At 39.5% G+C, this 13,569-nt stretch overlaps 1 protein-coding gene and 1 non-coding gene across 2 annotated transcripts in view; one reads left to right on the top strand and one right to left on the bottom strand.

Moving 5' to 3' along the window:
• COL1A2 (collagen type I alpha 2 chain) overlaps window positions 1-681 on the top strand; it is a 41,568-nt gene extending 40,887 nt beyond the window's left edge. Inside the window, exon 52 of the mRNA XM_064444602.1 lies at window positions 258-681. Within this exon, the coding sequence (XP_064300672.1) occupies window positions 258-404 (147 nt within the window). The 3' untranslated portion in view covers window positions 405-681. The remainder of the gene's footprint in view (window positions 1-257) is intronic.
• Window positions 682-9,869: 9,188 nt separating this feature from the next.
• Window positions 9,870-9,943, bottom strand: TRNAN-GUU (transfer RNA asparagine (anticodon GUU)). The gene has a single exon. It is a non-coding gene; the product is annotated as a tRNA-Asn (tRNA).
• Window positions 9,944-13,569: the final 3,626 nt, after the last annotated feature.

Genomic DNA, 13,569 nt, shown 5'->3' with positions numbered 1-13,569 from the left:
GAGAGGGTTCTCTGAGGGTTTAACATCAGTGTGAATAATATAGTAGTTTATGTACAGTATCCCTCATATGATTTCAGAAGATTAAAGTAAATATTTTCTCTGTATTAGAGATCTAAATAGTTGGATGTGGGTGTCTGATTTGCAAACAATGGCAGCAAAATTAATATGAAATTCTTTCCAAAATTATCTATTCAAGTGAAAAAATTCTCAATACTGTGAACAATGCATTAACAATTGTAACAAATCTTCTCTTGCAGAGAAAGAACAATCAATGGGGCAAAACGATCATTGAATACAGAACAAATAAGCCATCTCGCTTGCCCATCCTTGACATTGCACCTTTGGATATTGGCGGCGCTGACCAAGAATTCGGTTTGGACATTGGCCCAGTCTGTTTCAAATGAATGAACTAAAATTAACTTAAAGCCTCTCCCAAATTATTCTCTTGTCATTTCTTTTTATAATGAAAGCTGACTCCTTCCATTTCTTCTGTTCATCTACTTGCTTAAACTCTGGGCGAAAGAGAAGGAGAAGAATTGATTGGAGCATTGTGCAATGAAATTTAATACAGCCCCAAAAGGACTTGGAAGTCTTTCAAGATTTAACACCTTGCTTTGGGAAATGTCAACCTTTGTAAAGAAAAAAAAAAACCAAAATAAAAAATCATGAAAGTTTGCACCACTTGTGGCCTTTGAATATCTTCCACAGAGGAAGTTTAAAACCACAACTTCCAAAGGTTTAAACTACCTCATATACTAAATCAAGTGTGATCAACATCTTTTGTAGGTACTTCTCCATATGATCTGAGGTACTTTCAGTTCCACTCAAAATATGGTGGTGCTAATTGCATTATTACAGAGTATCTTTCCAATACTTGAACTTTGATGGTGCTAGTAGCATTTGAAATATCACTTCTCTGTTTCTTTGAAGTCTGTCTCGAAACTTAGAATGTCCTGTCTCACCCGCAGCTTAAGCATGTGGATCATTCTTCCTCATCTTTGTCCTCTTCCTCCAAAATCAGGTGCTCCTGCTCTCAAATCTCATTTCCAACTTCTACAATGGGTAAAAAAAAAATCATCATTTCTCAAAAACAGAAAGAAAATGTATTTTGTATATGTGAGATGTTTAAATAAATTGTGAAAAAATGAAATAAAGCATGTCCAGTGTTCCAAAAGAAACTATTTAATGAGTTAAGTTACTTGCTTAGGTGTATTGGCAGATATTCATACCCAGAATTTACAATACGTTTGCATTACTGCAACTATCTTAGCCCATTGCTGTAAAACATTTGCCTTGAGCAGTCAAAGTCTGCCTACAATTGCCTTATGGGTGTGATTGTCTACTCAACTCTTCATTTCAACACCGCCTTTTGAAAAGTCCACAAGAAACTCAGTAACTCCATGCTCGTAGTATGAGAAGCTCAAAAGCAGAAATAATTCCTTCCTTTTTGCCAAATGCTAAGCAGGATTAATGGCCAAAAGAAGGAAAATGAGGCTTCTGTCTTACACTTGAAGACAGAAAGCTCCTTGGAGTCGAGAGCGCTGTGCTGCCTGATGCCGTGCTGTAATCAGCAGAACTGCGCTGTGTGCTTTTGAATCGATGTGCGGAAGTCCATGCATCGAATCTCTAAATTTAGTTCTCTTGTCAGGAAGATCAGGGATTGTTAGGCCCATATAGTTAATTCAGTTCTGTATGAGACACAGAACTATCTGCTGTTGCTAACCTTAAATAATTTACTATCATAAAAAACACCATGAGAAGCAAAGATTGTTCTTATCTGAGGTCTTTCAAGAGACTCCTATCATACAGTGCTTTTCTGAAAACCCTAAATGAACGGCAATTCCAACAGATGTGATTTTGGAAATGGGAACGCACTTGAGAGAACACACAGAACACCATGAGGACAACAGCAAAAGCAGGTAAGGGGAGAGGTCAGACAGGCTTAGTCAGCAAGAACCCTCAAAAGGAAGCATGAAGAAAATATCCAGAAAGTTCCCTGTAACCTGAAGAAAGCACCACTCCACATGTTAGTGGCTGAGAGTCTGAAGGCAGCTCTGAACAGTGCAGGGAGGAATAAGCGCTAAAAACTGTTTCTAAAGAAAGTTTTTCATTCTTGCTTGCAATGAATTGATTAAGGAAAAAAAGGGAAAATATCAAAATATGGCCCTAAGTGCAGCTGCTATGTGCCCACAGCTGTGTGCTGAATTAGCAGAAGGGGAATTGACATGACAAAATATAACCCATTTTTTCTCAAGTGACTAAAACATACTGTAGGTGAACACCTGCATTTATTCATTGGACCATGATGATTCTTACAGTGTATTTCAATCATTGTCTTAGTATTTAAAAATATAATTTTTGTTGTTGTTGTAAGAAGAAAATGATTAAATGTTTTAAAATGGTAGAAGTTTATTTTCTCATGTAGATTATCTACATGCCAGGAAGTTCCTACAAGGACTGAAAGATAAAATTACATCCCTCAGTCTATGTAACCCACTAGGACATGGGCAAAGGTTATTGCCAGGGCTAGGAGGCAGGCTGTTGCTGCCTGGGAAGGAGAAAAACCCCACAGATAAAATAACGCTTGAGGTTTAGACAGGAAACTACAAGCAGCAAATGCTATCTCTTTTGTCATCTTCTGATTTCTCCTTTGCTTTCTGTGATCTATTCCACGGCATGTCCTGCTAGGCAGAGAACACGTCCTTTCTACCAGCCCATCGGTAACATCCAAATTGTTCTGTTTTCACAACTTCAGCACAAAAGTGGACTCATTTAGAAATTCAACCCCAAAAAAATACATAGCACCTACCTCATAACTTCTAGCATCATTAGCACTGAGCAGATACTCAGGCTGGCCTGCAGATGTTGAGCTCATCAGAACTTACCGCCCAATCAAGCATTTTGCTATGCACAATATTGAAGAAATTGTCTTTCTTCTCAAGGACCATAGCTGAAATGCAACTAAACCATTTGCATAAATTAGCTAAAACAGTAGGGTTAAAATTGGTTAAGGTTTGCTTTTGGAACAAGAAAGAAACCTGGAAGGAGAGGAAAATAGGAAAATAGAGAAAGATAAAGTTTGCAGGAAGCCCTGGCTGTACTGCATAGGAACAGAATTGCTGGAGAAGCTGTGTAAGGCTGGGTAGAGATGCTCACTGTGCAGTTACAGATGATCCCAGGATGCAGATAAAAGGGAACCAAACTGTCCTGGTTTCAGCTGGGATAGAGTTAATTGTCTTCCTAATAGCTGGTACAGTGCTGTGGTTTGGATTTAGTATGAGAATAATGTTAACACACAGGTGTTATAGTTGTTGCTAAGTAGTGCTTATACTGGGTAGTATACCCAGGTACCTGGGTACCCAGTACCTCGGTATACCCAGGTAGTGCTTCCTGGGTGCACAAGAAGCTGGGAGGGGGCACGGCCAGGACAGCTGATCCCAACTGGCCAAAGGGACATTCCATACCATATGACATCATGCTCAGTATATAAACAGGGGGGAGTGGGCTGGGGGCAGCGATCGCTGCTTGGGGCTGTGCTGGGCACCAGGTGATGAGTAGTTGCATTCCTTGTTTTTCCTGGGTTTTGTTCCTCTCTCTCTCTTTTTGTTGTTTTCCTTTTCACTACCAGTACTACTACTACTACTATTATTATTATTATATTTTAAGTATTAAACTGTCTTTATCTCAGCCCATGAGTTTTCTTACTTTTGCCCTTCTGATTCTCTCCCCCATCCCACCAGCGGGGAGTGAGCGAGTGGCTGTGTGGGGCTTAGTTGCCAGCTGGGGTTAAACCATGACACAAGCAAAATAGCACTTGCCAAACTGTGCTGAATTCAGTCTCCCCTTTCCTTGCTCCTCCTGAGCGTAACTTGCTCTCCTGGGCCCACTGTCAGGCTGATATATGCCGTTTCCCATTTCAGCAGGCTCAGCTGGCGGCATGGTGGGGCCCCTGTAGCATGTCCTTTTGCATGAACACGGAATAAGTAGGTGAAAAATAGAGGTGATGAGAAGACGGTAATTCATCCAAGGCAGAGTGAAAAGAAACTTCAAAACCTGGCAAGCTGTTGTAGACGGGACAGTTGTAACTGCGCAGGCTGCTTCGCTGGGAAGAGAACCGTGAGCCACTGACAATTATCTTAAAGATCCATTTATCAGTTTAAAATATGAATACTGTGCCAAAGACTATGAACAGAAAAATCTCCTTTAATATAAGTAAGGGACAAAACAACATTAACAGATTAACAGATCTACATTTGCACCACACAGCTTTAAATTGCAGCTTTTGACATTACTTCTGATTAGTTTTGCTGTTGTGCTTAGTGGTTTCAGACAGGATCTCCTAGAAGCTGTTTTTCTACCACCCATTTGATGCAGTGTTTTACATTATTAGAATAATGTATACCAATTTCAAACAATGAGATAATAGCAAGTTCAAATAAAGAAATTCTTAGACATGCTGCCAGAAGTAAACTCTAATTCATCTAGCTTTACTTAGGCTTCATTCTGAGCTCATTAAAATGCCACTAATTTTCTGTAGTGCTCCCCCATAAATCTCAGATGCAAAATGAATGCAACCTATGGTGCATAAACGAAAATCTTTCACAGAAATGACAGTATTTCTGTATTCTTAGGCTGAGTACATTTGTCCTCTCCTGGAAAAACAGGTGGTTGAATACAGGTGTTACAGGAGCAAAATTTTCTCAACACGATTCCATGCTTAAGTATACTTTCCAACTACTCAGGAAATTATGGTTCTCATTAAGCCAAATGTAAGTATCAAAACAAATACAACATTTGCATGCCATTTTGAACACAAGCATTTGAAATATGTGTAATTCATTCCAATAATTATTGTTAACACCATCTTAAACACACACATATATATATTTTATTTTATCTTACTGCTTTCAAGCTACTGAAATTGGCTTTTTGGGTGAAATGAAACAAGTTTTCCCAAATGCCAGTTCTTAAGACCCTTAGTGAAACAGCAAGAGCAGTTCTCCACCATTTCCACATGCACAGTGCACCACCTATTGACTTAGACACTAAATACCAGCTCCTGAAGAGTTTTTCTACTTTTTTATCCTGAATTCAGTGTCATGGTTACTATCCAAATCTTCTGAGTTGCCTGTGGCCAAGAATATCCCAAGGGCTAGTTCTGCAAAATATCAGCATCACAATTCATCCTAAAAATATATCAGCTTATCAGAAGGACACCCATCCAAATCAGGAAAGCTCCTGGCAGCAAACTGCAGTCTCACTCAGGGTAGAAGACTCAAGACAATAATAATTTAGCCGTTTAGTTGTCAGGTTCTATGGATCCAAAACAGCAGGTGCAAATTCACCTGATTAATAGCTCCCCAGTGAAGCAAATGCTTATTAACACGCTGCCTGTAACTCACTTATCAGTCTCCTGCAACCGCCTCTGTGCAGAGATACTGCTGTTAAATGGACTTCTGTCATTTTAGGTCTGCAGTACATTTGGTAGTGATCTGGAACAGGTTGGAGTGAAAAGAATTTACAGAGGAACTGCAGAACTGTGTTCCTTCTGTTCCACAATACTACTGTGAGGTTTCTCAGCTCCCACAGCCAGGGCCTTAGCCTTTGAGCATACCCTGCGTTTTCAGATGGGAAAATCAATTGGAGAAGTAGAGCAGTTATACCACCTCTTTCTAAGCAATCCATTTACACTGGAATTGCTCTGGACTATTTAATTTTATTGTAATCCAGGGTGAGGTTTCAACTTTTTCCTCTGTTGTCTGCCTGCACTTCTGGGAAGGTTAAAAGTTATTTTTGCAAGACAAAGACAGCCTTGTCATGAGGTGTAACTAGAAGCCATTAACAACTGCACCCACACTTGAATAAACTATTCACAACCCACTAAATTAGCCTCCAGACCTCACAGTGGGATTTGGGCATCGACAACTATGCTCTACACAAATATATATACATGAGGTTCTTAATGGGGGGAAACTGTAGCAAACAAGTTTGAGGTGAGAATGGGTTTGGATGCCCTCTCATCATTGATGGAGGGCACATATTTCCTCCTCATATTGCCACAGTAGAAGACAGCCAACAGGGTTATTTCAGAAATGCCATATTCCAAGACTCTTACCATGACACCACACCAGCTGTAGCATTTATTGGGTCTTAGATAGGAACAACCTCTGCTTCAGGTTCCTGAAGCATTAACTCCCCAGTAGGAGTCCAGAACATCTTTCTGCCATATTACAGAGGCAGAGCAGGAGAGAATCAGGCCCTGACTTACTGTTTCCAAAGGCAGGCAATGGCACAGACCTCATACTTCTATCATCGTGCATCTTTTTTCAAACAGCAGGTAGTTCTCACTTCAGAAAGCAAGAAAGGGATCTTTGATCCTGTGTCTTGAGGTTTAACTATTTTGTTAAAATTCAAACTATCCAGGAGAGCAGCACTTCCTCAGCCTACTCATAATCTTTCTGAAAAAAAATCTAGATTACCTAAAACCCGACAGGAAAATAGGATGCCTGAGTGACTAAATAATGTAGTGGTAATAACTAGATGATATAATTAGTGTAAATTTTAATTAATCAATTAATCATTTAACTACAGATAATTACAACATTATTGATTAATGCTGGTATTATACTATTAAATAGCAATAATTAAATAGTTACATAATATGACAATCAGAAATCTCCCATTAAAACACAGAATTTGCTTTTGGGTTTCTGTTCAAGTGGTTCTACCATGTTCGTGACTGTTGGAGGAATACCTGTCCCTTCCTTCTTTCCACACCTTCTTCCACCCTCAACACCAGTAAGGCAAACTGTCTCATGCTGCCAGCTTTACTCCTACACTTAGATTTTTTTTTTAAGTGGATCCTTCCATTACCCCACTGTTGTACCCGAATGCTTTTTGTACTCTTCCTGGAAGCAGTAAATATGGCCAGGTTCTCAGGCCTGGGAAAAATCATGCAATAGCCTAATTGCTGAAATGATCTTCTCTACTAGTGGTCTAAAGGACAGGGTTTTGTCTTCATTAAATCCTCCCTCCATAATGATTAGAGGTTTTCCCGGAAAATTTTGTCCACAGGGGTTTACCACTACCTTTTGGTTAAGGTATTTAGCACCTCAGGGTATCAGTGTCTGCTCCTGATTCCCAGTAAATTCTCTACACAGAGCCCAGAATATGTGTCAAGGTCCCCCCATAGAGCCTTTCTTAATTTAGGCAAAATGCTTTTCATGTCTACAGTTGTTTCTCCTTGATAGTCTTTCTACCTGCTCCTGATTTTTATCTTTCAGCATTTAACAGGGAATATGACTAACTCTAATTCCTCAGTTCAAAAGAACATCCCAGGCTATTCTTGCTGTACCTATCTCTACACCATGTTTATTTTACCACAGTCATCTAAAGTTTCAGTGCCTGCAGAAGCTGCACATACCTGGAATGATTGGTTCCCCAGTCTCTGCAATGAGATCCAAAGGACCTCTGCTTATTCTTCTGAAGCAGAGCGAAGAGGACAAGCCACATCCATGCAGAGCACCTGCCTCACAGTACACAAAGAGTAGAATTAAAGCATGTATCATCTCTCTCAGCTACTTTCATCTGCAAAAGATACAAGAGGTCCTTTGAACTTTTTCAGTTCCATATTTGGTTCTGGGGTACAGACTTCAAACACTTTATTTCATATGGTTCCTGTAACTTTTGAAACTATTGCTTTAGTCAGTAGTCTCCAATTTCTTGAATATCTTAAGCTTTAATTTTAAGAATTCCTCCCCTGTGCAAGACAAGCTGGTGGCTGGTGCCTACAGAGGCCAATGTCCTTGGCTGGCTCCATTCCCTGCACCTGCTCTCTTTGCCGGCGGGTGAGAGGAACTAACATTTCAGCTCTCTCCTCCTGAGCTGGGATGCCCTCAGCTCCTTTGGGAGTCCGAGCTCTTTGCCTTTCCGGGGGATCCAGGAATCACATTCCTGACCTCTACTCCACCCCCTGCCAAAGGTTAACCACGAAATACGCATTTTGACAGACACATCCAATAGTAAACAATACTAAGACCTTGCTCATGTTTAAGCCAGTGTTTCTCTGGCCCTGTACACAATGTTATTACCATCTTCATAGCCTTTACTGTTTTCTGTGTATCAGGATGTCATTGATCACTTCTTTGTGATAAGACTTGGGTATCCATTCCAGGTGTGACCACACTGTAAATAAATTTGTGGGCCAAGGACTGACCTTTGGATTAACTGAGTTTTTCTCCCACCTTCTTTCCTTGTCCATATCAATGTTCTTATCTTCTCCTTATCCTCTGCTCCAGAAGCTTAGTCTATAAACCTGTTAATTCTACATAAATACAGCGGAAATTTCATATGTGACAACTCAGTAGCTGTTTTCTGTGGGCTTTGTCTAAACAACCCCTTTAACTCTTTGCCACAAACATGATAATGCACTGTACAAACACAGCATGAAGAATAATTGCCTTGAATCCTATTGACCCCTTCATCTGTTTCTTAGCATGATTACAAAGTGTAATAGATATTTCAGTTAAACTCATAGCCTTTTACTATCTAAAGCTCTGAAATCTATGATAGCATGCTTTTCTAAAAAATATAAATTTTAAACTGGTTATCTGATACAGTCCTGATCTAGCCTGTTGAAAAACAACTGGGATTTCTTTTCCATTTTCAAGTTGCTTTATACTCTTCTGCCACCTTGAGGGCATAGAGCTATCTTCTGAAAACCAGGTGGTGTTTTTAAGGCTGGGGCCTTATTTGTAGAGTGGAAGAAAGATCTCTTCTGGTTTTATTAATTGCTCTTTTGTAGCTCTTTTAAACAGCTCATTTTGCAGGTCTTATCTAGACCAAGGCCAGCATTTTTTTCTTGACTCACCTCTTTACCAGCTAACTGCCTGCTTCCTGCTCCCAAGCCAATAGCATGCTAGAGTTTTTGCTTTTGGCTTTGAAAGCAGCATTTGATTGCCTCTTTCCTAGTATTTAGATCCTTATGCTCCAACACTATAGAAAGGAAGACATCTCAAAAATATTAAATTCTTGTATCTACCATGGAAACAGGCAGATGGGCAGTGGAAAGAGAGCCCTATCAGTTTTCCCTGTGAGAGAAAGGCTATCTCATAAAATGATAACAAGAGAGCTGCAGAAGCATATAGGCTTCAGTGGTTTCACTGCATATGGATTTGTTCTGTTTTTAGGCTTTAGAGAAAGTCATATTCTGCTAGTTAAGCCTCTCAGTACAAGCGTTTTTAAAGCATAAGCAAAAACATCACATCAAAGACTTAGCTCCGTATGCCTGTCACTAGAGCAATTATTAAAGTGTGCCATGCACAGGAGATCTAAAGCTAGAAGCAAACAATAACAGCTGCCCTGCAGATTCCAACTCACCAGGCTTTTACATAAAATTTCTGGAAACAGCACAACTACTCAGCTATCTGTTAATTCCTAAATGACAAATCTTTGCTAAGCCTGAGGTCCACATCAGCCGTGTCGATATTTTGTATACATATGTTTATATTTCAACATCATAAAATTACATACACCCATTAGAGCTGACAGCAACTCAGCAGAGCACCGTATAGACAAACAGGTCTGTCAGAACAATGTGAACCCTAAGGAACACTCTGTAATATTCTTCTTAAATTAAACTATTTCTTTGCTTAAAATTTAAATCTCAGCTTTAAATAATGACCCATGGAAATATCTTAACCCATTGCTGATAGTTCAGCAAACGAGTGTTTTAATGAGCCTGAGGCTAGCAGACAATTTGTTTCCCAAAGTTTCATAGAATCAAAGAATGGTTTGGGTTGGAAGGGACCTTAAAGGTCATCATCTATAGTTCCAACCCTCCTGACACAGGCAGAGGAAAGGGGAGAACCCGTCCCTGGGTGGGCTTGAACCAGCAACCTTTCGGTTAACAGCCGAACGCGCTAACCAATTGCGCCACAGAGACTCCCTAGCTATGATTATCTTTGTAAGAAAAAACAATTTTCCCTCCTAAAATAAAATCACCTTCCTAAAAATATTGATTTCAAGAGGCAGAGAAATCTGCATTAAATCCTGCTATACCCTGGAATCTCTCTCAAGCTGAAAAAAAACCTTACAGTACAATGTTTCATTGTAGTAAATGATTTCATACAGGATCTAAGTGATTCAGTGTTTAAAAGCAAAAACTACTCAACAGTATCCTGCCAATTCCAGTAAGAAATTACAATGGAAAATAAATAAGATTGTTCTTAATAGAGAAATTATATTGGTTGGCAGCTACTCCCTATTAGTAGTGAGAAAAGAGCCCTCCTCCAAAGGCTTGATCTCTCACTATCAAAATCAACAGATAGGGATCTTTTCCTCCCTGACCTCAGCCAAGTTCCACCAAATTTCAAACTCATTTAAAGAAACTAGGAAAATTAGCATAACTCTAAAGATCCAGAGTTATATCGAGTTCAGCGAGAAATCACCTTCTGGAGATGCTTTATAAAAATGGACTTCTTCCATTTCTAATATAGCTTGGTTTTCATTCGTAAAAGAATATTACAGAATCAAGTGTATAAATACCAGTTTCCAGCAAAAATAAGAGCTACCAAGACATTTAGTAATTTCAAAAAGTGTATTTTTGCACTGGTGTCTGTAACAGTCAGTTACAATTTTTCATTCACAAATAAAGCATCTCATACTCTGACTTTTCCAGTTTAGCTTTTGTCCCATAAACTAGTCAGACCTTCCCATTTTTATGTTTGCTTTTAAATTAGAAATTCCATAGCTCGTTCATAGCTGGTTCCACCGTGAAATAAGCGCCACTTTTACAGTCACCCAGTTTCACTGCCTGATATATTGCTGGATAAGCAACATCAGCTGAGAACATGAAGGGAAGGCTGCTGAACGAGGACAGCTTAGAAGCTGCTCTGCAGAGCAGGCGTATTCTCAGTGGCTGGCTGAAGGATGCTGTGCAGCCTCCCTCCAGCAGCATTAAATAACCTAGTCAAGTATTTGCCAATTGATATAGGTATGGGTACATAGTAATATTTTACTTTCTATTTTGGAGAGGTTCTGAAACACTGAATAGCGCAATAGTGGTGATCATACATGAGTGAAAATGGGTCGGTTAGGTTTGGGGTCTGAAACCCGGTGGAACATTCTTCCAGTTCCTCACAGCCAGTAGGAGATGCCATCTCATTTGTCATTAATACTTACATTGTCCTTAATTTTTCTTCAGCCAAATGTCCTTTGTGACATTGAAGTTTGCCTGTGTCCAGGCTCAAGCATCAAAGGATTTCGTTTCCTATCCCAGTGTTTTCTTATCCACTGAGATATTTTCCTACCCCAGTGTTCCAGGCATTATTGCAGGCAATAATAGCCGTGTCACTTCTTGCTTTCTTTACTAACAGAAAAACCTTGTTGTTCCAGCTTTTTACATACCTTCAACTCTGAAAAAATGTCACTCCTTCCTTATACCGCTTTTATGCTTGTGAACATTGTTTTGCCAGGAAATCCAGCCTGCCTTTTCATCTAAGCCTCTTCAATATGTTCTTTTGATCATTTTCTAGGTTTTGAATCTTTTCCTGTCAGTCATACTGTTTTCTTTGCTGTGTGTTGTCCTACATTGATTGCTGACCCCGTTACAGACTCCAGGCTTTGAAAGCTGAACTGATTCTTTAAGAATTAAGGGAATGAAGAGAGCCGCTTTCCAGAGATGCTTTACCTTCAAACAGCATTCATATCAAGTGCAGCCTGATCTCACTCTTACCAACTATTTTTTCCTCAACCTGTGCCATTTCCTCAGCTTCTGGAAGGTTGCTTGCCATCTGCGCATCCAAAGGTCCTGTAACGTGCAAACCTGTTTAGCCACAAATAAAGCTGTAAGAGTAGGTGCTATGCAAGCAAAGAGCAAAAATATTCCTCCTAGAACAGAAAGAGTGAAGCCTGTCGAAGGAGCGCTAGAGGACAAGTAGCCATGTCAACAGACTTTTAAAGAGCTTTTGATAGGACTTCTAAGATCTTATAAAATAAATTTAAGAAACTACATCTTTAGGCCTGAAGTATTCTGAGATTATATCATGGGAAAGAGAAACAAAGAAGCAGGAATTTGAGTACCGAACAAGACCAGATTGGTCCAGTCTGCACAAAATATAAAAATTAGGCTAAAGAGTGTATCTAGGTGGCCTAGAGATGGGAAGAAATGTCAGCTATATTTTCCTGTTAGATTTGTAGTAATGCAGCTTTATATTAGTGATTAGATATCAATCCCTAGAAGGGATGTGACCTCAGGCTTTGCTCCTCTGGGATGAATCCCACGCTCATTCAGATGTTTGCACTTCAAGATGCACTGAATTTTTAATCTCCTACAGCTCATCATCTGAATCTTGAGCAAGACCTATCCTTAACAGTTGGACCACCTACTAGTATCTTTTTAACATTTCTTTAGCTAATGTTCTTTAACACTTCAAAATGTAGAAACAATCAGTACTGTTTCCCCTTCCATTAAGTTTATAAAAACTGTTCTGCCTATATATTTCTCTCATGCAATCTCTTATTACATTGTTTTAGTTCATTTGCTATATTTCCTAATCAGTATCTTCTGTAAAGTTCTTCCTGGAACTTCCTTGCCTCTCAGCTTCATGTCAGGGTAATGAATAAATGAAAATCAATTCTCACTCACACAGGTACCTACCTAACATCTGTGACAAAGGCAACCACTGAGGCAGGGTATGTTATAGCTGCACATTAAGCATAAGCTGCCTGAGACTGATGTAGGACATTTTGAACTCAAGGCTAAGTATTTTTAATGGACCAGTATCAGACAGGCTACTCTGTCTGATGATTAGTGTTAATGATTTTTCCAGAGATTGCACTGATTTTATGTAGATATATTATCTACGTATTTAAATTCTTTTAAGAGGACATGGTAATGGCATCTGTATTGCTGGCAGCCAGAAGAGGAGGCTTCTAATGCTCCACGAACATTACACAGGTTGGAGAGTGGCTGTGTAGGCTTTCAAAGGCTGCCCCATAAATGAATTTTAAAGAGGCACCTCTGGAAGCATAAGGGAGAACCAGGAAGAGGAACAATGTGAAAACAAAGTGTTGATGAAAAAAGAATAACTCAGTTTGACAAGGAACTAACAGTGACTGCCATTTTCTCTCAAACAGAGGTCAAGAAAAGAGAGGGGGAAAGCAGAAAAATTAGTACCTGCGTATCAAGAAACTTATCTAAATTGAAAAATCTGTAAAAGCAGTAATTTGTCACAGAATTTCCAAGATCTTATAGGTTTGGTGGCATATTTGTTTCAGTATTTGGCTGAGACTGTACTCAGGGTACACTGCTTGACTGAACAAGTCCACTGAGAAAAAAAACTTCTTAATCTCTGTACTCCCTCTTCATTAATGCAAGCAAATATTTGCAATAGATGGCTACCATGCACGCACATGCCACATGGGAACGTGATGCTTGATTGATTGGCATTATGAGGGTGAAAACTCAGCAATTAAAATGCCTGATGCCATCATTTGGCAAGTACACAGAAACTGCTGAAGCAAAAGCTGCACTACTGAAAATATTACTCTGCCCAGGAGTCTGTTGGA

The sequence above is a fragment of the Phalacrocorax carbo genome, chromosome 2 (genome assembly GCF_963921805.1).
Source record: "Phalacrocorax carbo chromosome 2, bPhaCar2.1, whole genome shotgun sequence".
Classification (NCBI taxonomy): Eukaryota; Metazoa; Chordata; class Aves; order Suliformes; family Phalacrocoracidae; genus Phalacrocorax; species Phalacrocorax carbo.
Note: the sequence above shows the minus strand (reverse complement) of the source record. Positions and strands in the feature narration are given on the sequence as shown.